The sequence below is a fragment of the Globicephala melas genome, chromosome 16 (assembly GCF_963455315.2).
Source record: "Globicephala melas chromosome 16, mGloMel1.2, whole genome shotgun sequence".
In the NCBI taxonomy this organism is placed as follows: Eukaryota; Metazoa; Chordata; class Mammalia; order Artiodactyla; family Delphinidae; genus Globicephala; species Globicephala melas.
In genome coordinates this window covers 24870523-24896071 of record NC_083329.1, presented here as the reverse complement: position 1 = coordinate 24896071, position 25549 = coordinate 24870523, and the positions used below count along the sequence as shown (strand labels likewise).

The 25549-nt window shown below is 56.0% G+C and overlaps 1 protein-coding gene across 10 annotated transcripts in view; it reads right to left on the bottom strand.

The window, feature by feature from the left end:
• SH3PXD2A (SH3 and PX domains 2A) overlaps window positions 1–25549 on the bottom strand; it is a 235484-nt gene that overhangs the window by 51713 nt on the left and 158222 nt on the right. For 6 of the 10 annotated variants that reach the window (XM_030865530.2, XM_030865531.2, XM_060286715.1 and 3 more), the window contains 2 exons: window positions 9553–9597; window positions 2594–2725 (listed from right to left, as the gene is read on the bottom strand). In XM_030865530.2, coding sequence (XP_030721390.2) covers window positions 2594–2725; window positions 9553–9597 — 177 coding nt within the window. The remainder of the gene's footprint in view (window positions 1–2593; window positions 2726–9552; window positions 9598–25549) is intronic. The other 4 variants (XM_030865520.2, XM_060286716.2, XM_060286719.2 and 1 more) reach the window with 1 other exon arrangement.

Below are 25549 nucleotides of genomic sequence, written 5' to 3'. Positions count from 1 at the left end.
ACCACTCCTTCCAAAGCCAGCTTGCAGGATGCCCAACACACCTCCCCTCCCCCTGCCGTCAGCCATCCAGCTTCCTTGAACTGGGAAACCACCCTCCCAAGGATCTGCAGTTGGCCCTCTTCCTTGCTCCCCTCCACCCACTTAGTTTCTCTGGTTACGCTGGTTGTACACTCTAGGAGGCCTCCTTGTTTCTGACAGCAACAGACGGTGTGGGTTTGCACCATGGACACAGCACTCCAAGGTCCCCGTGTACATATCTGCTGCTGAGCAGCTGTTTCCATCAAGGGGAGAGACACAAAGCCCAGAGAATTGGGAAGGCCACATTCAGGGTTCTGTCTACCCAACACCCAGGGCCCTAAGGAGTCTCCCAGCCTCGGAGCCCAGATCTGGGAGGGGGCTTGGGGAGGTCATCTACTCCAGGCCCTGTTTCCAAGCAGCCACAAGACTGTCTCCATTTTACAGAAGGGAGAGTTGAGGCCCAGAGGGAGCAAGGGGCTTGAAGTCACCCAGCCGGTACATGGTAGTGGGCAGAATCCTGCTTCTAGAGACGGCAGCTCCCTCAGAGGATCAGTGTACCAGACTGGGCTTCTCTGGGGATTCAGGCTTCCTGAGCCCCCTCAAACAGCCATCGGGGACTCCTCAGGAGAAGGAGGTGCCTAATACTTTGCAGCCTGCCACAAAAGCCCCACTTCGTCAAGGCTCTCCCTCCTCCACTCCTAGGCAGGGTCCTGGATGTGGGGTGGGAGGCAAAGGGAAGCAGGGAGTCTGATAACAGGCTGACTGCCTTTTGTGTGGGGTCTCCTCTTCAGCCATCCTGGCCAGTGGCTGGTACCCAGAGACATGGGGGCTCACTCCTCCTGCTGCTTTAGGGCTATACAGCTGTGCTGGTGACACAAGGCAGAGGGTCCCTAAGCCAGACGTCTACTTTTGAGCAGCCCTGACCTTATATGGAAAAGCCGACACGCCTTCCTTTGGAGCAAGCCCCAAAACAAACATCTCTCTCTCTCCTCAGTGGGTGTCTCCAATCCCGCCATTAGAGAGCCCTTCCTCTGGGTCTTGAGGTGCTTAGGGTTCCTAGGGCCAGGCCCCTCTGACAATGCAGCTTGGGCGGGGGCGGGGAGGTGGGGCTGGTACTGTGACAAAGGCTGAAAGCCAAGCGGTGCAGGAAGGAGACCAGTGTGGGCACCTGGGGTGAGTAGCCCAGGCCTTTATGCTCGTGACAGCCACTGCCAACCAGGCACAAGGGCAGAGCCTGCCACCTCTGAGGGGAACAAGCTTTGAAGACTCCAGACCCAAGAGGGCCATAAGTCAGGTCTTTGTTGGCATCACGGCCCTGTTCTCAGAGAGCACAGCTCTTGAGACTCCTGCAACAGGAACCTAATCTCACCTCCCCCAGGAGGCCCACTGGGATTTCCTCAGTATCTCTACAGCTACTTGCTGCCCACAGGCATAGGAATCAGGGGCCCAAGAACTGTTCTGTTCTGTTTTTGACTTCAGGTGACTCACTTCCCCTCAATTTTTCTGTGCCTCAGTTATTCTATCTATAGAATGGGCACAGACAGCCTTTGATCTGTCTTCCTGTCAGAGCTTAAAATACTGGAGAGGAATAGAGTGGAACAGGAAAAGAAGAACAGGCCCCTCCCCTCTGGGAGTGTCCTCCAAACACAGCTCAGAGAGGCTCCAACGTGCCCGCATGCACGGGGGCCTTCCCCCACAGCAAACCGAAACCAAAACAGAACACCCCAGGAACCAGTTCAAGCGCCAGCAGGTCATAAGCAAACTGATGATGGATATCCTGGGCCAGAGTTCATCCCTGGCTCTGCAGGGGTCACACACGCCTGCACCTCAGACCGACGGGATCAGGCCCTCCTCTCTCCACCCGAGAGACCCCTGCTGCCAAGGGCACTGAGGCCTACACGGTGAGAACCTTGGAACTGGCAGGCCCCTGGACAGCCAAGACAAAGCCTCAGTTCCCAATGACAGGGCGGCTGCTGCAGGACCCTCCCTGGCCCCAGGACCTGATTTCATCCCCCCTGTCTGGGCCCTCTTCCCAGGGCCTGGCGGCCTTCAGCTCAGCAGGGGGCAGTCAGCTCACCGCCCAGACACTAGCCAACCTCCACAGGCCTGACCTTTCCTCAGACAACCCGCCTGAGGACCCGGGACCCCTACAGTGACGTCATGGCCTGCCTTCCCCACCAACCAGCCGGGTCCTCCCACCCCGGCCTTGTCCCCAATTTGGAACATGGCCCCAAGGGGGAAGCTGCTGTAGGATGCCCCTGAGCTGGGAGCAACCTCCCCCGGGCCTCAGAGGGCACAGGGACCCTGAACATGGGCTGGACATTCGTGTCCATGCTGCCACCCTGGCCTTGCATTAACACAAGCCAGTTAATTACCCCGAGTGGTGGAGACATTCTTCCACCATCAGGCAAACTGCTGGCCTGCAGCCCAAACCAACAGGGGAAACTTCAGCCTCCTCGGCCCTCTCCCCGCCAGATGGAAATAACGTATAGCTGCAGAGGTGGGGGAGGAGGAGGGGAACAAAAACCAGCCGGGCTCCTCGCCCGAGTGGCCGGCCAGACAGCTGGGCACTCACCGCTCTCGTTCTTCTCGATGACATCCACCACCTCCCCGGCCTGGAGGCTCAGCTCCGAGTTCTCCTGCTTCTTATAGTTGGACACCACCACGTACTGTTCCAGGATCATGGGCTCGGCGTGGGTGTCGGCACCTGGCGAGGGCAGAAAGCATGCGGTGAGCCAGCGGCCAGCCATGGCCCCGCGGCCGGGGCGCCCCCTGTCCATCGGCCTCGGGGGAGGCTGCTCGGTCGCCAGCGCCGCTCGGAGGGGCCGCCCGCAGCCAGGGCTCGCAGCTCGCCGGGCCCCAAGGACAGGCCATATAGCAGGGCCCCACACCGGCCCGCTGTGCCGCGGGGACCGGGGGACATGGGGAGCCGGGGGCCAGCGGTGGGGGGCGTGGAGGGAGAGACAGAGACGAGACAGAGGCCGAGGGGACTCAGAGGAAAAAGGCTGCGGCCGCGATGAATTAATCACAGCCCGGCACGAGGGAGAGGGAGTCGGAGGAGAGGCCTGGGGCGGACGTGGTCTCTCCGGACCCCTCGGCCGCAGGGGTGCGAGGGGACGGCCGCAGGCGGGTGGGCGGGTGGCCCATGGGGGCTGAGGCCGGAGCAGAGGCGAGAGGAAAGGCCAGGCGAGGAGGAGGGCTCGGGCCTCTCCCCAACCCCTGTAAACCCAGAGAAAGAGAGTCAGCAGTCCTCCCCTTGGGCGGGAGAGGGAGAGAGCGGGAGAGGACGGCTCCACGGCAGGCTGGGCCCAGGCGAAAAGTCAAGAGGGTTTGAGGCCGCCAATCACTGGGGTTTACTCGCAGCCCTTAAATAGAAACACATGAGACCCATCGAATGAGGAGCCGGGGGTGGAGGCAGGGGAGGGGGAGGAGGGCCGAGACTGTTTACTTGAAACCCAAGAAGAAAGTCCCAGCGCCAGCGCTGGAGAGCCCAGCTCGCCCCCCACCAACTTTTCCTCAAGTTCGGCTCCACTCCTGCCCCTCGGGCTTACCAAGGTGCGGCCACTGAGCCCACGGGCCTGGTCCCCCGGGGACCAGCCTCAGGCCCGTGCCCCCAGGCCCGCTTCCCGACGGGGCATCGTCCGGCCTGGTTGCCGCCCTCCGGCCACATGGAGACCGACTCAGCCTCCCTCTGCCTTTAAGCTCTGCTGGGGCTTGTGGTCAGGCTCCCGGAAGCCACCAGCTGCCCTCTCCTGGCAGTTTCAGGAGCTTGAGGGGTCAAAAGGTGGGGCTAAGCAGGAAGAGGGCAGGGAGCGAGCAGCTTCTCTGTCCTCTTTAGCCACTGAATCAGTGCAACATTTATTAAGCAAACGCCAGGCTGGAAGGTAGACAGATTGGGTGCCCATCTCGGCTCACTGGCTGTGCGGCATTGAATGTGCTGCTGAAAGCTCTCTGCGCCTCACTATTACCATCACTTGAGTGCAGTGGGGACACAGCACCTAAGATAACACATGGCCGGCTAGGAGCTGAAAGGATCCATGAACCACAGACCCACTGGTCACCTCCTACAGGAAGCCTTCCCAGACCCCCCTCTCCATCTCCCCGGCATAGAGGAATTCCTAGCATACTTCTTAGACTCTGTGTCTATCACCCTATACATCTACCAGTCTCCTGAAAGGCTGGGGGCTTCACACCACCAGCCTGGCTATAGAAATGGCTGAGAGGGTCCCCCCTTGGTGCTTCAGCCCGTAGCTACCTTCCCCACATGCCTGAGTCTAACTTGGCAAATGTTCTATGCCAGGCTCATACACTGTCCCATTTTGTCCCCACAACAACCTTGTTACCTTCCCACTTCACAAAAGACACCTCAGAGACCCAGAGAAGACAAGAGGCTTGCCCCAGCTCACACAGTTGCTATGGAGAGAACCAAATTCACTCAGTGTTTTAGGTTCAAGCCCATCTCTCTTTCCATTACAGAACTGTCTCTGATTTGTTTCCAGACATCCCATTCTCCTAGCACGATGATCCTCAACTTGGTCCCACTAGATATGGGGAGCTTCTAAAGTAACTGATGCCTGAGCCCCACGCCCAGAGATGCAGACTGAATTGGCCTCAGGTATTTTTTAGACAGCCCCTCCTCTCCCATGGTTCTCATACACAGCCAGGGTGAGAAACGCTGCTTGGATCTTTGGGTCTTTCTGTGCGGGAGGCTCCAGCCAACCTAGGGTGGGGTCGATGGAAGGGAAAGAAACCCACTGCACCTGGCAATTTTCTCCCATGAGGTGCAGCCCCTGCAGCCCCAGCTCAGTCCTTTGGAGACCCAGGAGGGACCCTGTCCCAGCTGAGGCCTGCCACATGGATGTGCACAGGCACTGCCCCAGGCAGCCCATCCGAAGCCAAGGTTGTATTTCAGGCCAAAATGCAACCAACAGCTAGGCAGCAGGGTGGGCCTAGCTCTGCACTCAGATTGGGCCAGCTTCTGTGCCTACCCCTGCTGGCTGCACAGAGGCAGCGCTGGGCATGGCGCTGACAGAGACTACCTCCCACTGTGTCCCCGGGGGGGGGGGGCTGGTAGTGAGTGCACCCAGCACAAAAAGGGCCAGCCCCTGCCCCTGTGGGACACAGGGGCTCCCTTTCCAGTTTGTGGGAAAGGAAAACTCAAGATACAAACAGAAGACAGGAGTTCTCCAGCCGGTTAGAGAGCTTCCAAAGCCTGAGAGCCCAGATGATGCTGACAGTTAATAGCAAGCTTTCATGAGTGCTCACTACCTAATGCAGACCATATCTGAGCCTCGGAACAGCCCAGGTGTAGGCCCTTGTTCTGGCCCCATTTCACACACAGGCAGACTAAGGCTCATGAGGCAATTTTCCTAAGGTCACACAGCTGGGATGGAACCCACGTCCTCCTGACACCGCTGCTTGCGTCCTGACTCACGTCCTGTCTGTGGCCTATAGACAGCCACTGACCCCGAGGAGGGGCCCTGCCTCATCCTACCCACCCCACATCTGACACATAGTTGCTGCTTAAGAAAGACTGGAGTGTGGGTTTCTTCTCGACTCTTGTAGCATCTGTTGACCAGACCACAGTGCCCACTGGGGGCAGGCACTCTGTAACTGTTGGGGAAATGAATGAATGAATGGACAGATAGATGAACAGTGATTTAACGGCTTGCTTTGAGCCAATACGGATAAACTAGGCAGGGCCTCGCCTCTGAAATCTGGGAAAACTAGAGAACTAAATTCTGGAAGGGAGAAAAAGGGGAGATGGGGAAACAGAGGCAGGGAGAAACAAGGAGTGATGGGTTTGTGGCCAAAAGCTGCTCGAGAGGATAAGCGGGGTGCTGGGGAATGGAGACATCAGGTCATTTTAATCCAAGCCAAGGAAATCTGAGGCAAGATTTCAGAGGGGAAAAACCCACATACTGCTCCCACCTCCACGCCGCCCCTTGGAAATTGGCCTGAGCTTTCTGAAGGCTGACACTCTGGGACACAGGTAGAAAAGTTAAGAAAACGTTCTCCAGGCGTTCCAGAGCACTGAAGACAGGCAGTAGCACACAGCCTAGGGGACGGACAGATGGACACACAGGCAGACACTCTGTCTTCCTCACTGCCCTCCCCTCCCCCAGCACAAGCTCACGCTCTCTGGCATCTACCTCTTAGGGTGTTGCCTGCCCAGGGCTGCTCGGACGGGTGTGAGCTGGGAGCAGGTATCCAGATGAGAAAACACTCGGCAGGCAGGCCGGTGGGTGATGTCATCCCACAGAGGCTGCTCTGGATCCCCTCCCAGCCAAGGCCTGGAAAACTGGGGGCTGAAGGAGTCAGCCCGAGGGAGGGGGAGATGCAGTGGAGCGAGCCTCCTGTCTTCAGATAGGAAGCGTTTGGCAGTGGCATGGAGAAGGGGAGTACTCCTTATAGAGAGAAGAGTCCCTCCCAGATTGGAAGGGGACTTTCTGTCAGGGTCTCATCCATCTCACCTTTGTGCCTTTCTCAGCCCCTGGCTGGATCTGCTGGGGCTCTGGCAGTGCCCCAGAGCCCTGCCCCCCGCTTGCCTCACACCTGCATTCCTCTAGCTACCAACTGGATGGACCCCTGGCTCCTGCCTGCCAACTTAGGCTTCTAAATGAGGCTTTTGCTAAGTCAATCCACTGCTCCAGCACCTTCACTGGGTCCCTGCTGCCTAAAGAAGAAAGGCCAAATTCAAGCTCAGTCTTTCTTGACAACCTGAGCTCCCCAAGTTCCCTGACACACATCTCCTCTGATCCAGGCAACGTTCATTTATCCAACACACAGATATCAAGCACCCACTGTGTGCCAGTCACACTCTTCTATGCTGGTTCTTATGTCCAAGCCTCTGCTTTAGCTGTTCCCTCTGGGAATGCCTTCCCCTTTACCAACCCCAATTCTACCCAACCATCTCTGCCCCTCCAGGAACCATCCAATCACTCAGCTACAGTGCTTGCTCCTGTCATGCACTGGATTTTCTTGTGGGGCACTGCTCCCCAACCAGATCATATGCTTTAGACAAGAGTCTCCCTGATGAGGGTAGACAGACGCCTCAGGACTGGAGCCATAGGACACGGCACCGGACACAATAATTGCCTGAGAGTCGTGACGCGAGAGCATCAGACTGGAGTCTGAGGGTCTGAGGTCCAGTCCTGCCTTGTCCTTATTAGCTCTGTGACTCTGCAGAGGACACTTAACCTCTCTGAGCTTTAGTTTCCTCATCCATAAACAGGAACAATAACAGTACCTACTTTGTGGGGTTGTTCTGAGCATGGTATAAGGTGATGGGGTTAATGCCCTATGTAAACTGTAGACTGTTTATAAAGCAAACAGGAAATGGGAGATTTGGGGAGGAGAGGAAGGGCTTAGGTTCCTCTGAAGCCTCAAAACCAGCATGCAGGGGCTTCCCTGGTGGTGCAGTGGTTAAGAATCTGCCTGCCAGTGCAGGGAACACGGGTTCGAGCCCTGGTCTGGGAAGAGCCCACATGCCGCGGAGCAACTAAGCCCGTGCGCCACAACTACTGAGCCTGCGCTCTAGAGCCCACGACAGGCTGAGGCTGCGTGCTACAACTACGGAAGCCGTGCTACTGAGGCTGCGTCCTACAACTACGGAAGCCGTGCTACTGAGGCTGCGTGCTACAACCACGGAAGCCCTTGAGCCTAGAGCCCATGTTCCATGACAAGAGAAGCCGCCGCAATGAGAAGCCCGCGCACCGCAACAAAGAGTAGCCCCCACTCGCCGCAACTAGAGAAAGCCCGCGTGCAGCAACAAAGACCCAATGCAGCCAAAATAAATAATTTATAAAAAACAAACAAACAAACAAACCCCCAGCACGCAGGTCAGGGCAAGGGCCACGGTTGCCAGGAGAAGCGGCCATGGCTCTGTTCCTTCTCATGCTTTTCTCAGACCCCACCTCCTGGCAGGCAGCGAGCATTTGCCAGCTGGAGAGCCGTATCAGAAACCCCAGGGCCCACTTATGCATGGATGCCAGCCCAAGCAGCCTGAGGCCCCTTATCCACAAGGATCCCCAGCGTCAGCCCCTTACCTCTGAGTGTCCAGTCTCGCTGAACTTGCCAACATTCCAGATGGGGAAACCAAGGCCGGCCCAGAGTGACGTGGCGACTCGCCCAAGACCCCGGCCCTGGTCTGGCGGTTTCCCCCAGCCCACGTGGCCTCCCCTCAGGCTCTCTCTCCAAACAGCTGGGCTCATCCTGAGAAGCCAATCCCTACGGTGGCCCCCGTCCCAGGCTCCCCATGCTCTCCATGATCCCCCAAACCCTGGGTGTCCCACCAAGGTCCCTTCAGTCTCTCACAACTGATTCCTCCCAGGCCAGCCTCAGCCTGCCGGCCTCTCCATAGGCCCTCGGGCAGCCAGGCTATACGTTTGGTGAATAAAATGTATTGTTGTGGGCCAAGTGGGCTCTGGCTCACTGTCTCGGGAGAGGGAAAAAAGGGACGGGAGCCCAGTGATTAGCTCAGGCCGAGGCCCTCATCACAGGCAACATGAGAAGGATGACTGCGAGGGGCTTGGGACAGGCAAGAGGTCCTCTGCCTGCTGCCTTCTCCTCTGCCCCGCCCACCCAGGCTGTTCACCTCCCGTTCCCTGCCTACGGCTGTGAGGGGAGGGGCTGGTCCAACCCCCTCCCCTCAACCTCTGACCTTTCTGTTTTCTCCCCCAACCCCGACCCTCACCTCTGCTCTCAGGTTTGGGCTGGGGAAGGAGGGCCAGGTGGCACTCACAAAAATGGAGGGGCTTCTAGAAGACCCTTCTGGAAATCCCTTCCCTCTACCTGATACCATGTCCATCTAACAGCTGAGAACACTGCTGTCCAGGTTTTTCTACCATTGTCCAGTAAAACCAAGGCTAAAGGTAAGCCTCTGACCTCTGTCCCAGCTCTGCCCAGACACAGAGCCCAAGCCCAAGTCCCTGAGGGCTATGGGTGCCCAGGAAGCCCAAGGTCCTGAAGCCCCAAGACCAGAGGCAGGTCCCAGCTCTGGATCCCCGGGGTGTGGGGGCTGCGACTTCATTGCAGTTACGAGACTCCCCACCCCCCTACCCACCACTGCCTCAGCTGGGGTGTTGGAGACTTCAGCTCTCTGCCTCGGATTAACAGCCTTGAAGGGAGACTAATCGTCTTCAGCTGGCCCATCTCACGGGGTGGAAGGTGATGGGAGCCTCACCACCACCTGAGCACCTTCTGTGCCCCAGGCTCCTGGTGAGATGCTGCCGCATCTGCTCAGGGAGACTCGAGAGGTTACGTAACCCGAGACCAGGACGTGGCAGAGCCGGGATCTAAACCCACACATTCCGGGTCCAGGGTGCATTTGCTGACACACTGTGCTATGTGGTCATCACCCACCAAAGGGCTCCAAGGCTGGATCTGGGACCTAAAAAGGGTTGAAAGGAAGGCAGAGGGGACGAGAAGACGCCAACATGCTGACAAAGAGCTGCCACACATCACAGGGCACCGGCTCCGTGGGCCTGCATGCCAGGGACACACATGTTCACACACATGCACACCAGGCAGTACCTGTCACGTTCTTCTTAGGAGACTCAGCCCAGCTGGAGAGCCACACTTCCGAGTCCCCCGAGAGCAAGCAGCAGCAGGAGAGAAGAGAATCAGAGGAGAAGAGAGAACCGTTAGGCAGGCAGGAGGTCCACACTGGGCCGAGTGGTTGCAGGCGCTGAGTCGGGCCGCGCGGGGCGGAAGGCGGGGGAGGGGAGGGGAGGGGAGGGGAGGAGAGGGGAAGGGAGGGGAGTGATTTCCTGGCCCTGGAAGTGCTGCTGGGCGTGGGCCTGAGTGATTACAGAGGAGCTGGGACACTGCTGGCCAGGACGGGGATAATGAGGTGTCTGCAAAATGCAGGAATCCTCTGGAGCACAGAGAATCCTACAGGATCCGGGCCTGGAACAGGGCCCGTGGGTTATCGCTGCCCTGGAGAAGGCAGCCCGGACCTTCCCCCCGGCCATGTGGGTGGCTGGCCGTGATCCTCACCAGGCCGGCACGCTCAGCAGCGTGGGCCTGGAACCTTAAACGTCAGGTCGGGGAGCCCAAGGCCAGTCTCCAGCCACCGCACCACTGGGCCTCAATGTCTTGTCCAGCTCTAAGCATTGAGGAAGGCAGACAGGCCCTGGCAAAATGCAAGGAAGCCTCGTTTTAAAAAGTCTCACACCCCAACTCCAACCCAGAAGAACGGGGGCCTTTAGCGACCAGAAGAAACGAGGGCTCTCGTCCAGGCTCAGACAGCCACGTGTGATCTGGGCCCCAGGTTCCTCATCTGTGATATGAGGTTAAAAGTTGTCTTCCTGCCGAGAGGGAGGAACCATGTCAAAGCACCTAAAACAACTTAAGATCGTGAGATGTGATACGGTAACATTATGAGGCAAAAAGCTCTTAGCCTAATCAATGGTGTGGACATTTCTAGAATATCAGAGGGTCCACACGTGATGCTGACAGTTTACCTACAGTGAACAGTGGCTCACTTACACCCAGGTCCTTGAGCTGGGAACACACCTTTTGCCCCATTTTACGGGGGTGGGATCTGAGCTTAGACAGGGGAAGGAACTGGCCCAAGTTCCCAAGAGGCCAGAGTAGCAGAGCCAGAAATGGAACCAGGTCTGGGACACCCCAGCTGGTGCTTCCTCTGCTGAACTGCTCACTGCCTCCAAAGGAGAATAGCGTTGGCTACAGTGGCTACAGCGAGAAGGAAACGTGGAGATGCAAGTCGGAGAGGCAAGCCCTTGGGCTGCTTGCCTGGTGTTGGCCAGGAGAGCGGCCTGATAGATAGTAATGGTAATCATCACAGCAGCAACACTTATACAGCATCTACTGTACACCAAGCATTGAGCTGAGCACTTACATATAGTAACTCATCTGTTTTTCATGATAAACCTACAGTGATAAGGAACTCCCTCCACTTTGCAGGTGAAGACTCTGAACCAGAAGTTAAGTAACTTGGTCCAGGTCACGCAGCTAGTACAGTGTTCATCTCTTGTGGTGACACAGGCTTCAGGCCTCAGTCTGATGTCGCTCACCATTTAAAGCACCTAACTCTCCCTCGCTCAGCAAGCCACCTTCCGGTTGCAGGCTGGCTCACCATGTAGACCTGGGAAGCCTGGCCCTTCCAGTGCTCACTGTAAACCAACAGAGTGGGGATCCGCTGGAGAGGTGTGGCGCAGCCTCTGGAGTCTGTCTGGATTCAAATCCAGGCTCTGCCCCTTTGATGAAGTTACTTAACCTCTCTGAACCTCTTCCCTGGGCATATCTCATGGGCTTGGTTCAATCAGCTCTGGGGGGCAGCCGGAAAATCAGGCTCCTGGAGTTGCAAGGACGAGAACCAGATTTCAATACTAGACGCATCAAGAAAATGCTGGCGCACAGAGACACTTCCCACAGACACTGGGTCAGCTGGAATTGGGGGTAAAGGGATTCTGGGGGACTAAACCCACAGACAGGCATCCTGTGGCCAGAGTCTCTGAACAGGCCTAGCAGCCAGAAGCCTCCTGGGACAGCAGGAGCCACGCTGGCCCAGCTCTCATGCCCTGGCAGGGCCGAGACAAAGCAGACACAGTCCGAGGCTTTCAACTGCTGTGGTTGAGGTGAGGGGGTCTCAGTTCAGAACGTGGGGCTTCACTGTCTGGTGCCAGATCTTGCTGGGGTTATGACTCCTTGATGCTGTGCCCCAAACGTAGCCAAGCGGCTGCCACCCAGCAAGGCCATCCTAACGCCCCTGGGCAGGCCTAACGCCAGACCCATCCCAACACCAGCTGGCCGCACCCAGCCCTGGGCTGAGCCAACTAAGAGGTCGCCCACACCTCTCTCCATCTCTGCTGGCTTCGCTACTTCGTACCCTTTGCTTCGGGTTCTTCGGAAGGATATGTTTTGGGAAGTGCTAATGTCCGTCAGTGAGCCAAGGGAATTCATTTGGCCTGGGCCTGGAGGACCCAGGAAGATGTGTTCTGCTAAAACAGGGGTCGACGGACTTCCTGTGAAGGGCCAGAGAGTCAATATTTTAGGCTTTGTGGGCCACGTGGTCTCTGTCGAGACTACTTACCTCTGCTGTTACAATCTGTAGAGAAATGAACGAGCTGTGTGCCAATAAAACTTTACTTACAAAACCACATGGTTGGGGTTCCCTGGTGACGCAGTGGTTAAGAATCCGCCTGCCAATGCAGGGGACGCGGGTTCGAGCCCTGGTCTGGGAAGATCCCACATGCCGCGGAGCAACTAAGCCCGTGCACCACAACTACTGGGCCTGCGTGCCACAACTACTGAAGCCCATGCACCCGTGCTCCGCAACAAGAGAAGATGCCGCACTGAGAGGCCCGCGCACCCCAACGAAGAGTAGCCCCCGCTCGCCGCAACTAGAGAAAGCCTGCACGCAGCAACGGAGACCCAATGTAGCCAAAAATAAGTTAATTAATTAAATAAAATTTAAAAAAACCACATGGTGAGCTGGGCTTGGCCTGTGGGCAGTGGTTTGCCAGACCCAAGGCTGGGAGATGAGGTTGTCAGAGAAGGGGAGCTGCTCCAAATCCCCAGGGGAGAGAAGTGGAGGCTGTTGGCCCATGTGGACTAAATGCTCCCGAGGCCTTTGCTGCTTGGTTGGTTTTTTCAACAGTCATCTTGAAGGGTCCGATGCCCTGCTGGGCCTTTCGAGTTTGGGCATTTGGGCAGGCCAGGGAGGGCAGACAGGAAAAGATCCCTCAGCCTCTGGAAACCGAGCCCCCACTCCTAAATGTGGAACAAGCTGAACTCATGCCCACCCCCTTCCCCCCCCAATAAGCAGGCCTTCCCTCTTTCCAAAGGAAAATGGGAAGCGGACCAGAAACGAGCCTGTCTTTAAAAAAAAAAGCCTTTTTAAAACATGATTTATTTCCCAGTCCCCTGGATCCGCAGAATTAATCCAGTTCCATGGCTCCCACCCCAAATTTCCCCCCTTTGGAGTGCCTTCTCTCCAGCCCAGGGCGGGAAGGACCCCCCTCCGCCTCATTACGATGAACAGAGGAGTGGCCCCCTGGCTTACAAACCCTGGCCCCTCGGCCAGGAGGCAGACATGGCTGCTGGCTCAGGACTGGGAAAATGGTGAGAAGGAGAGACGGGGCAAAGGAGCAAAAGACAGGCGCAGCCAAATGAGCAGCTGTGAGTGACACAGACCAACTGCTTCCTGCCCTCCCTGCGGTCTCTACCCCCCCCCCCCCCCCCCCCCCGGTGACAGAACCAAGGGCCCTACAGAGCAGAGTCACGGGGCCTGGTGGAAAGCAAGGGGCGTGAGACTGGGAATCTGCACAACTGGTTTTGCTGAGAACTGGCTGTGTGACCTTGGGCAAATGGCTTGACTTCTCTGGGCCACATCTGTAAAATCAAGCATTTTGGGCCCACTGATCTCCAAGATACTTGTTTCATGTTCTAGACTCTTCCAGTAGTAACCTGCTAGTCTCCATAATGCAAGTACACCACAGTAGAAACAAATCTTTCCAGAGAAACAGACCACCTTTCCAGGGAAAACCACTTGAACACACGCTCAATATAGGAGACTCAAGTGAAGGAGTGCAACAGTTCGCTCGGGAGGCACATGAGACAGAGGAACTGGAGCAAGAATTTTTTAAAAATCTTGGTTCTTGCGCTTACCCTCTCACTTAGCTCACTGATTCTGGGGCATTTAGCAAATCTCTGAGCCCCTTTTCCTTCTGTGAAATGGGGATAAAAATATCTACCATGTCTTTTTCGTTGTAGGTCTGCTTTAAGAGTGAAATGGGGCTTCCCTGGTGGCGCAGTGGTTGAGTCCACCTGCCGATGCAGGGGACATGGGTTCGTGCCCGGGTCCGGGAAGATCCCACATGCCGCGGAGTGGCTGGGCCCGTGAGCCATGGCCGCTGAGCCTGCGCGTCCAGAGCCTGTGCTCCGCAATGGGAGAAAAAAAAGAGTGAAATGGCCTAGTGCCTGTGAAAGGTTTTGGAGGGATAGGAATTAGGCCCCTGGAACACAGAAGGGGAGTGGGTGACAGGGACAAAGCTGATGACTAAAGCAGTGTGTGCCTGGGAGACGGAAGGCATGGAGACAGGGTCCCTCCCATGGTCATCCCACAGGACTCATGTTCCTGCCACAGCCACTCCTCCTGGCTTGCTGGACCAGCAAGAATCCAGGCCCAGAGAAAACCAGGTGCCTGCAAGTCCTGATGACACTTAGGTGCTGAACCTGACTCTTGTCAAGTCCAGGTGATTATGAGAAATCAAAGAACAATATTACAGGGGCCCCTGACTTTAAGGACGTTCCCCCCAAACACATATACACCCCGAGGACTACGTTACAAACAACTGAATAGACTTAAGTTAGAAGAGGGACTCCTACTGCTCTGTAATGTTTCTTTTAATGTTGAGTAACTCCAGAGCAGGGAGAATTGGGTTCAATTTACCCAAATGTAGTCTCAAACCATGCTTCCAGAAATTCTTCCCTGGTGTAAAGCAAGTTCCACCCATCCAAACTAATAAATCCAGAGTGGGCTGAAAGCCCAGGTGGGAGAGACAGGAGGACAGCCAACAGCATAAACTCCTCGGAGAATGAAAGCAAACCAAGGGCTCAGGGGGACCAGGGCAGGGTCACCCGCCTTATCGGCTTACACAGCCCCGGCCCTGAGCTCCTGGGAGGGGAGGAGGAGCAGGGCCCCTGCCAGGAATGAATACCCCCCTGTTGTCTCTGTGTCCTTCCATTCTTCAATACCTCAGCGCACTTGAATACTCAAAACCTCTCTCTCTTTGGGAATTCTATTGTTCTTACCTCACTGCAGCCTTGAACTGGTTTCTAAATATCTGTTGTATTCTAGTCTTTTCTCTCCTTTTGTACAACTGAACCTTACATGGGGCTAGATTTCTTAAATTTCCTAGACTCCATATGTTTCTTTTCCTTTTTGACTAGGCCACCAGGGAACTCAGCCACTGCTTTCAGGTCATCAACTAATTAGGGCTTGACAGCTGCTAGCCCTGTTATTTTATTTAACAGTAGAAGGAGAAGGAGCTACTTTTTCACGAGAGCACATCCCTTGTGGCAGGCACTGTGCTGTCATAGGCATGAAGTAGCTCAAATCTTTACCAGAGCCCTCGAGGGCTAACAGTGCTTCACAAAGAAGGAGCAGCTTGACCTACATGATATATAGGGCCTGAAATAGGTCATCATGCTCAGAGCAGCAGAGACAGTGGCACAACAGTGAAAGTGATACAAATGGCATCCGGAAAAAGCATGGCATGAATTAAGATGGTCAAGACAGAGAACAAGCAATAACTCAAACACGACTTCCAGTCCAGTCACACGGGTGGAAGCTGGGGAGTGTCCTGCTGTAAGGTGTGTGAGCTGCTACCCACAGGGGCAGCTCTCTGCAGCCTGCTCCAGGGTGAGCAGCAGCCTCCAGCTCATCAATACCTACAGCATGAAAAACTCATGCCCTTGGACTGGGGAGGTGAGGGGTCAATGCTGCTACACCAGCAGCCCAGACCCCTGGCCCTGCCTTCTACGCTCACAGCCTCCAAGGCAGGGGTGGCTTCAGGCGGTGTGATCTGCTCAGGCGCACAGGGACCCATACTTAGCAGGGCCCTGCTCTTGGTTTAACACCCTCTGTTCCCAATTTGAAATCTTTAATAATTTATGAACAAGAAGTCCCCTAAATCATGTAGCTGGTCCTGCCCAGGGCCTGAGGGTTCTGGGCCACAGGATTCTGAGCTAAATAAAGGCTGGAAGGAGCATGTGGGGACTTAGGACCAGAGAGGAGAAGTTTGCCTAAGATCACACAGCAAGTTAGTGGCAGGGCTGAGGCTAGAACAAGCATACCAGTTCCCACTTTCTTTCTTTTTTTTTTTTTTTCTCTTGCGGTACGCGGGCCTCTCACTGCCGTGGCCTCTCCCATTGCGGAGCACAGGCTCTGGACGCGCAGGCCCAGCGGCCACGGCTCACGGGCCCAGCCACTCTGCCGCACGCGGGATCCTCCCGGACCGGGGCACGAACCCACGTCCCCTGCATCGGCAGGCGGACTCCCAACCACTGCGCCACCAGGGAAGCCCCCCCCCCCACTTTCTTTTAATTAATTAATTATTTATTTATTTTTGGCTGCGTTGGGTCTTCGTTGCTGCGCGCGGGCTTTCTCGAGTTGCGGCGAGCGGGGGCTACTCTTTGTTGCGGTGCGCGGGCTTCTCATTGTGGTGACTTCTCTTGTTGCGGAGCACGGGCTCTAGGTGCCGGGCTTCAGTAGTTGTGGCTCACGGGCTCTAGAGAGCAGGCTCAGTAGTTGTGGCGCACAGGCTTAGCTGCTCCACGGCACGTGGGATCTTCCCGGACCAGGGCTCAAATCCGTGTTCCCTGCATTGGCAGGCGGATTCTTAACCACTGCGCCACCAGGGAAGCCGCCAGTTCCCACTTTCTTAACGTGCATGCTAGGTACTGGGTTAAACGTTTGACTAAACGTTTAATCCTTATAAGAATCTGTATTTTACAGATGCAGAAAGTAAGCCTCAGGAAAGTTAAGCTTTTTCCCAAGGCCCCACAGCAAGGGAGTGATGGGTCAGACTTGAGCCCAGGCAAGCAGGTTGGGAATGGGGAACAAAGGAGCCTAAAAACAGGGGACCTCATTCTCTGGATCCTCCCCAGCCATTGGCCAAGGGAGGCTCAATTATTTCTGTTGGGCTTCCCTTTGTAAATGCAGCCATACTCCTTTCATTTTACTCTCAGTAGGAAGGGGCCTGCCTCCTTCTCCAGGAGCTGCCTTTCCCAGAATCCAGAGTCCATGTCGGGGCAGCCCAACCTGGGGCGGGAATGCACCGCTGACCCTCTGACCGCTGAGCCATGCAGTCAGAGCACAGTCAGTCTCCCGGCTCAGGTGGGGAATGGGGTGCGTGAGGGCTGGAGCCACTCCACAACCCCTTAGGGACTAAGTCCAAGGACACCCACCTAGGCCAAGGCGGGCCAGCAGAGACAGCCCAGCCCAAGTGGGTGTGGGCAGAGGCCCAGGCTGCCCCCGGGAGCACCGCAGCTGCCCAGGGGGGCTGCCCTGGCAGGCAGGTCTGCCTCCTTCTCCCACCCTGCTCAAAAACCCTCAGCTTCTGGTTAAACACAGGTGCTGTGGGCGGACAGAGGGGCACTGTGTGCGGGAGGCCAGCAGGGCTCTGAGCCTCTGCTCCCACAGCTGCTGCCTGACCCCATAGTAGCCCCTGGGGTGGCGGCCTCCCCCTCCACTCTCGGGCTCTCACCTCTCCCCATGCCGGGGTGCTGGTGTGCACAGAAGAGACAAACTCAACACTGTTCAGAGTTCCCGGATCCCAGCCACCCCCCTCCCTGGGGTGGCTGCCTTGGTGATCCTCCCCCACTTACTGGGGTATCCCCCCCTCCCATTCCCCCACCCACCAGCTCCCCCCGCCAAAGCCCGTGAGGAGGAGGCAGCGGCAGCAGCAGAAACAGAGGCCAGTGGTGCAGGATGGAGTAAGCAGCCGCTGCGTCTCCAGCCCCCAGCCCGCCAGTCCACCCCCTCCCGTGGCTCACCCTCCACAAGAGCCCTGAGAGATGGAGTCAACAGCGGTGGACCCAGGCCTGACAATCCCACCCCAGGGCCACAAAAAAGGCAATGTTTTCTTTTCCCCAGACTGGACTTTCACTAACAGATTATAAATAATCAACCGCCAATTATCTAACGAGCATCTACCACATGCCCAGCTGGAGGCTCCCGGCTACGACCAACTGACTCTCCAGCCTCAGGGACGGGGCGCAGATATTTACCATCAAAGACACTCTCCCAGGCACTCCTGACTGCTCCGGGGGTCATGTAGGTTTGGGGGAGGCTGCGTGGCTCCCTCACCCACCTGCCTGGTGCCACCAGGGCTGCCACTCAAGTGTATACTCATCGCCCCAGGCTGCCCAGACCCTACCGGAAAGCTGGAGCCAAACATAGCAGGCAGGGCCCCGGGTGCGGGCTCGTGGGGGCAAGGGGGGACGCAGCAGGGCTGAGACCTGGAGGCCTCGCATCTGTAACTGGACCCCACCTTTGGAGCAGGGATCACAATACTTCAGCTGACATCTGGCTGGACACTGCCAGAGGAGGATAGGGGTGGGGATGAGGGGGGCAGGGGCCAGGGGCAGAGTTCACCTGTGAACTGAGGTTGAGGGTGACGCCCTTTTCAAGGTTTGCAGGCTGCCCTTATCTTGCCCTGGGCAGGGTCTCTGTATTGTTCAACGGGTCTCTGTGTCAACTGGCTCCAGAACGTCTGGATAGCGTTGTAGTCCTAGCAAGTGTCTGGCACATAGTAGGCGCTAATCAAAATTTGTTATGAGTCTCTCCAATCAGATCTGAAGTTCCTTCAGGGTCTCAACCCTGTCAGCATCCTCACGGCACACCGAACACAGTAGGTGGTACCCAGAAAGCCCATGGTGGCTGTTGGAAGGACACACACTCAATGCCCTGAGTCCCAAGGGTTTCACGGGGAAACTGAGGTCTAGCTGATACCACTGCTCCAGGGCCTTCTTGGCCCCCAGGGCCCTGCACTTCCTCTAGTCTAGGTTTTGGCTGGGGTGGCCTGAGGTACATACGGGCATCCTCAGGCCAGGAAAGGCCCTGAGCCTAGCTGGTGCTGTGCAGAGTAACTCATAGGCAGGCCCCCAGGCCCGGCAGAACATCCCTGGAAGGCTGCGGGCTTCCAGCATCTGTGGTAAAGCCCTTCAAAGAGATTTAAAAAAAATTTTATACATAAGCAATATGGTCTATGGCAAGATGGATGCTGCAGGAAATGGGAGTCTGAGCAAAAACAACTGGCTTATCTATGATGTCTGGTGGGAGCGGGGCTCAGCAGGGCTCGGGGCAGCCTCCCAGGGTGTGTGGCTGGAGCCTGGGGCCTCTCCTCACCCCCATCCCTCTCCTGCTCTGCGTACATTTGGACCAATCCCCTGAGCTCTCGGATGCCACGTAAACAGAGCAGTGTGAGTGTGTGTGTGTGTGTGTGTGTGTGTGTGTGTGTGTGTGTGCACGCTCACACACACACACACACACACACACACATATCACTGCTTGGGAAATCCCCACATCTGGCTCTCACGTGACTGAGCTATGCCCAGGAGGCCGCAGCTGGGAGGGCCTGGAGGACAGGAGAGGGTCAGGAGTGTGCGAGCTCTCTGGGGAGCACGAAGTTAACCCTTTGGCACCACAGCTCAGGGACTCTGGCTAATACTGAGCTTCCGCTCCGGGGAGAAGCCCGGAAGGAGACCGGTGCTCAGAGGGCTCTGTCCCGGCTCGCTGCACAAGTGTGAGAAGCTGAGGCCATTTTTCTGGGTCCCCCGGTCTTCACCTGTGCCTTGAAAGGGCTGCTCTCTCTGTCCTGTCAATCCCATTGAATCATCAACTACGAGGGAGACCCACTGGATGAAGATTTCCCCGATGGAGACCCGTCTGTTGTCAGGTACTTAACACTTCCGAGTGCCAGGCATCTGGCTGGCCGGGCCACGGCCCTGCAGCTGTATGGAATCAGGATCCATGCCCTCCTGTCACAGGCAGGGCACGTGTCCCCTAGGAGACCAGTGGAAGCCAGAGTCCTCCTAACAATAAGGAACAGCTCAGAGGCGACCTTTGGGGCAAGTTCTCTCCAACCCAGGCACATGTATTAATTTTATAATTAGAACTTTTTAAGCTTCAACAACTTTAGTGAACGAGTGACCATCTACAGTGGTATCTCTGCAGAGATACTGCCCAGCAGGTACCAGGGGGATGTGGAGGATGTGCCCCAGCCCGGTTTAGAGGATGTGAGACACTTGCACAGCCAACGCTAAGACTGACCAGATGCCTCTGCAAGCCGCTCTCCCTCTTCTCCGGGCCGACTCATTTAAAACCTCAGGGAACCGGGGGTAGAAGGTCTCACTCAGCACCCCACCCACAGGCATATCTATGCCTCCCCTGGGGAGGCTCCCTCACATCCCACCCGCTGCGCCTCCACCATGGTAGCACTTGGACATCACATCATAACTGCTGTTTACTTTCCCACCTCCCTGACCCAACTGAGATTCCTGAGGACACGGACCTCACTGTATCCACCTTGGTATCCCTAGGCTTGGACCACAGGGCCTGGCACAGAGGAGGTACTCGGATGTTCACTGAACAAATCTACACGAAGCCACAGCCAGTGCCAGTGAGTCAGCTCTAGGTCTGGCAGGAGCCACCTAATCCTAGCAGGGTCTGGTACCAGCATCCATTCGGAAACTTGCTTCTTACCAGTTTGGCCATACCCTCACCCCTGGGAGAGCTGCCACTACTATCAACTGAGCCCCGGGCTTAGAGCAGAGAGAGAAACCGAGGTCACTGAGGAAGATGGGGAAAGGGCCCTCGTACTCAGAACCCTGTGACCAAACGCAAATGAGGAACTGACAGAGGGCTCTCAGAGCCACTAGGCTCCAGGGAGGGACAGTATACGGCCGAGAGGTGACAGACCAGGAGAAACTGCCCCACCCAGACAGATCTGGGACAAGAGATGTTAATATCTGCCATGTTTGCAAGGTTTCCCCGGGGGGGGGGGGGCTATTGCCAACCAAGATAGTCCTAATTTGGCCTCTTATCACTAGCCTGTCATCACAGCTTTGCAAGGACCTCACCTTCCTTCCGGGAACAGTTAGGTACCCAGCTCTGACCCTGACCCAACACTCAGGGAGCCTAAGGTGGTCCAGGGCCCAGGGGGAGACCCTGGCTAACAGGAAAGGCAGCTCCCAGAAACCTGCAGGGGGCCTTTTCCTACAACACAGCATCCACTGGCCAGATGCAACGTTGGGAGGAAGCATCTCGAAGAGGTGGTGTCTCTTCCTTCTGAGCACAGGGAAGTGAAGGGACTTTCTAACACGGCCCAATTTTCTTGGTACAAGAATCCAGTTCTGGGGGCTTCCCTGGTGACGCAGTGGTTGAGGGTCCACCTGCCGATGCGGGGGACGCGGGTTCGTGCCCTGGTCCGGGAGGATCCCACATGCCGCGGAGCGGCTGGGCCCGTGGGCCATGGCCGCTGGGCCTGTGCGTCCGGAGCGGGAGGGGCCGCAGCAGTGAGAGGCCCACGTACCGCAAAAAAAAAAAAAAAAAAAAAGAATCCAGTTCTAACATTAAGAAAATCCATCTTCATACCAGCTGCTTGGGTCACATGTGGCAATGACAAGATCCCGAGGGTAAAGCAGAAAGAGTTGGGGAAAAACACTTTTTCCCCCACAAACTTCTAAGTTTCACTGAAACTTTGGAAAATTTTTCTTTGCCGTCACATTTCAAAACTGACCAATTATAAAAATGTCACAAGCCAACTGAGTTACACACGCCACATTTCTATTTCTAAACAAAGTAACTTTAGATCAGAAAAAGATGCTAACACAATAAATAATGCACATTTCCCCCAAATCTTTGTTTTTCCATTGGCTTTGTTGTTACTGGAAATGTTGCCTCGTTTGTCACGTGTTTATAAGCCAAAAAGCCCAAGTGGGGAACAAGTTATTTTCTGGCTGAGGGCCGTGGTGGGAAGCATTTCTTTGCTGGACCACAATGTGGGTGTCTCCTCCTCTGAAGAGGAAAACCTTGTGGAAATAAAAGGCAGACGGGGGTCTCGTCACAGCCTCCTGATGAGGGCAGAAGGGAAGCTAGTGGCTGGGCAGGCCCAGTGGAGAGCCATTCTCCAAGGCCCCGAATGCCGGGCCAGCATTCTCTGTCCTCTAACTGCGCTCCCCTTCCCATACTGGTTCTGCCCCCGACCCCCAACTTGGGACACAACTAAATGCACCCTCCAGGAGCAGCCCCATCCTGGGGGTCCGATCCTGCTGCCTCCTCACTGCCTGACTACTCCGAACACTGCCATCAACCCACGTGGACGACCCACCCCAAATTCAACCCCGCCTCTATCTCAGGATCCCTGGGGAGCCCACTGCCTGGTGTTCCTGGCCGCCACCCCCAGAGATGCTCATTCAGTAGGTCTGGGCAGGGCCTGCGAACCTGCACTTCAACAAGCAGGCTCAGGACTCTCAGCATACCTCCGGGCCTTTGCCCATGCTGTCCCCTTCCAGCCCATCTTCTCATTACCCCAGCAGGAGAGGTCGGGTGATAGGAATGAGGGAGCAGAAAGAAGCAGGGCAGAGGGAATCAAGGCCACACACCAGCTAGCTGCCTCCTTCCCGGGAGTGAGATACGGGATTCCAGGACTCGGGGAGCCCTCACCTCCCTCGCCCCTGCTTTGTGTGTGCAAGCCAGTAGGTCAGTGGCAGGGGAGTCGTGGCACAGACACACACTTTCTCCATCACACTGCTGCCACATTGGCTGGCTGTGGAACAGACAAATCAATCAGCCTCCTTTCACTTCCAATTAGTTGGCTTTGAACTCCAGGGTGACATCAGGCTGAGGACCCAGAGCCACGAAAACAAAAATTATTTAAAAACACCAACCCGGGTGAGATGTGCCAGAACACGATGCCTTCACAAGACACGTTCACTTTTGGCCGTTGGAGGGTGCCAGTCATGTCTTGGCCGTGTTCTCTAAGCAGCCTGGGCCTTTCTCCCTGAGGATGGATGGCTCGGGCAGAAAAGAAAGCTTTGCAAAAGTCTTGCTGGGACTTCCCTGGTGGCGCAGTGGTTAAGAATCCGCCTGCCAACGCAGGGGACATGGGTTCGAGCCCTGGTCTGGGAAGATCCCACGTGCCGTGGAGCAACTAAGCCCGTGCGCCACAACTACTGAGCCTGCGCTCTTGAGCCCTTGCGTGGCAACTACTGAGCCTGCAAGCCACAACTACTGAGCCCACGTGCCGCAGCCACTGAAGACCACGCGTCTAGAGCCCATGATCCGCAACAAGAGAAGCCACAGCAATGAGAAGCCCACGCACCACAATGAAGAGTAGCCCCTGCTCACCTCAACTAGAGACAGCCCGCGCAGCAACAAAGACCCAACGCAGCCAAAAATAAAGTAAAATAAATGTATAAAAAAAAAAAAAGGAAAAGTCTTGCTGATACACTCTCCCAGGTTTCCTTTCCAGACACATCTCCTGCCCTCCCCTTCCCTAGCCCTTCACTTCTGCCCGGCTAGACATCTCTTCTTCCCTCAAACTTCTCAATCACATCCCAGACTCCAAGTCCTTGCTCAGGCCCGGCCCTTCTACCAGGGGCGTCCGCCCACCCCTCTGCTCATTGCAACCCCTTCCATCCTCCAGGATGCATCTCCAGCCCCTCCCATCTTGGCTAGTACCCCCACCCCCCAATCACCAGCCCCTTCTATTTGACTCCCGCTGCTTGTGGATCACAACGCAACCTGCCCTGCATTCATCAATGAATCACTGAGAGCATCCTGCTTTCTCAATTGAGCTGCGACCTCTGTGGGGCCAGAGACCGGAGACCAGCAATCGCTTAAGAGAAATGAAAGCCTCCGGGAGAGGCGTGAAGGCTGCTGCCGTCTGCTTTGTCTCTGCCCTTCTCCCTCTGTGGCTGGTGAGCAGGGCAGGCCGGGGGTCAAGAGAGAGCCTGGCCCTGCTCTCTGTCCTACTAGGGCATTCATCCTGTGGGAAGACGAGGGACCAGAGGCTTTACAGACCTGCTCTCTCTGCTTCACCATGGCCCTCCTCACACCTCTGCCTCATTCCAGGGTTTGGTGGGAATGTGATGAGCAGGAAGCCAGGTTCTGCCCAACCCCTCACCTTGGGCAGGTGGCAGGCCCTCTCTTAGTTACTTCCTCTATAAAACGAGGAGGGTAGACTAACTTTTTATAGTAGCCAGAACCTATGGGCAGGTTTTGCTTTAAAACAAATACACCTTATTAAAGACCAAATTCAGACAAAGAGAGATTAAGGGGATATTAGTCACACCCTGTAAAGGGACCCTTTACCCAATTAAGAATCCCTGGTGACCAATGGGTTCCTTCTAGAAACCGCAGTGGGGGGCTCTCTTGGGGAAGTCCCTCTCTCAGTCTGTGGAACCTCCTGCTAGAGGTCTCCAGGGCCCAGTCCTGTTCACCTGTGGATCCCTTGGGTCTTAGCTTAGGAGGGAACAGACTTCAGTGGAAAGAGGTTTGGATCAGAAGGACCAGATTCGAATCCTGCATCTACCTGGCTAGGTGACCTCGGGCAGGTTCCTGAACCTACCTCTCCTGGTCTTTAAAAGGGGGACAAGACCACCTGCCCAGGTTATTGGGAGGCTGACTGGCAACTATGAGATGGTGCACACTCTGCCTTCCCCCTCTGATTGAGAGGAGTCTCTCCTGCAGGAGGGCAAATGCCAAAGCCAGTGGTCCCTTCTGCTGGGGGACCTCCACGGTGGACCTCTGCTAGATATCCACGGTGCTGCCTCCTACTCATAATAGAAGAGGCTTAACCCTTAGCATTTCCTGCAGCAGACACTTCACACGTATTAACACATATTCAAGCCTCAAGCAACCTGGTGAAGTGCTATCGTTATACCCATTCCACAGATGAGGAAACTGAGGCACAGGGAAGTTAGGACTTGCCCAAGACCACACAGCTGGCAGAGCTGGGACACAAAACCAGGCATTCTGGCTCCAGAGCCTGTGTTCTTAACTCTACAGAATGTTCTGAGTCTAGGTTCTGTCTCCTCTGGGGCCAGGCCCTGGGCTCAAAGAATGAAAATAATGCTTCAAGCATGTCTTTTTAGTCTCAAATCCAAGGTAGGACCAACTTCTCCCCTCCTTTCTGAACCTATCAATACTTAAAATAGCAACAACGGCAGCTGCTATCATTGGGAGCTGCTATGTGCTGGGCCCCCTGCTAATTCAATCCTTACCTTTAATAGAGGCAGGCACTATTTTTACCCCTGTTTTCCATATGGGGGCATGAAGGTCAGAGGTTAAGCAGCTGCCAGTCATAGAGCAAACACATGGCAGAGCAGGAGTTCAAACCCTGTCTGATGCCAAAACCTAAACTCTGAACTCCAAGCAGCACGCTTCTCCGCAGTGAAACTACAGTAATGCTGATCTCATTAGCTCCATCCGATGACGCAGACTGTATGGTACTAAAATGGAAGCAGGCAGAGCTCACCAAGTTTCCAAGGAAAAGTATAAAGTAAACCGGATTTCACGAGAAACATCAACACTAGCCCAAAAGAACAAACTTGCAACACTCTTGAGCAACCTCATTTGCATATAAACGAGCTGCAGCTCATCACAGGACTCCTGGGTGGGATGGGGCCTCAGACACAATCCCAGGGCCAGGATGATCTCACAGGATCCGTGGCCACCTGCGCCCCCTCGTGGTGCAAGTCAGAACTCCCCAGCCACCAGCGCCGGAGCCAGGCAGCTTCCCAGAACTCTGGGCGCCCCAGCCCATCTTTTCAGGTTTGAAGAGAAGCCCCTGCTCTGGGGGGGGGCCTGCTCCAGCCCACCTCTGAGCTCCCGCAGCAGTGCTCACCGGGGGGGGGGGGCGGCCAATCACAGCTAACAGCAACAGGCTCTTGCTACTGCCAGGCCCAGCACAAAGCCCTCTAACTACATCACATCGTTGAATCATCTGCACCTTCCTGCAGGTGGCTGCTACTCCATTTTCATGGGTGTGTCCAT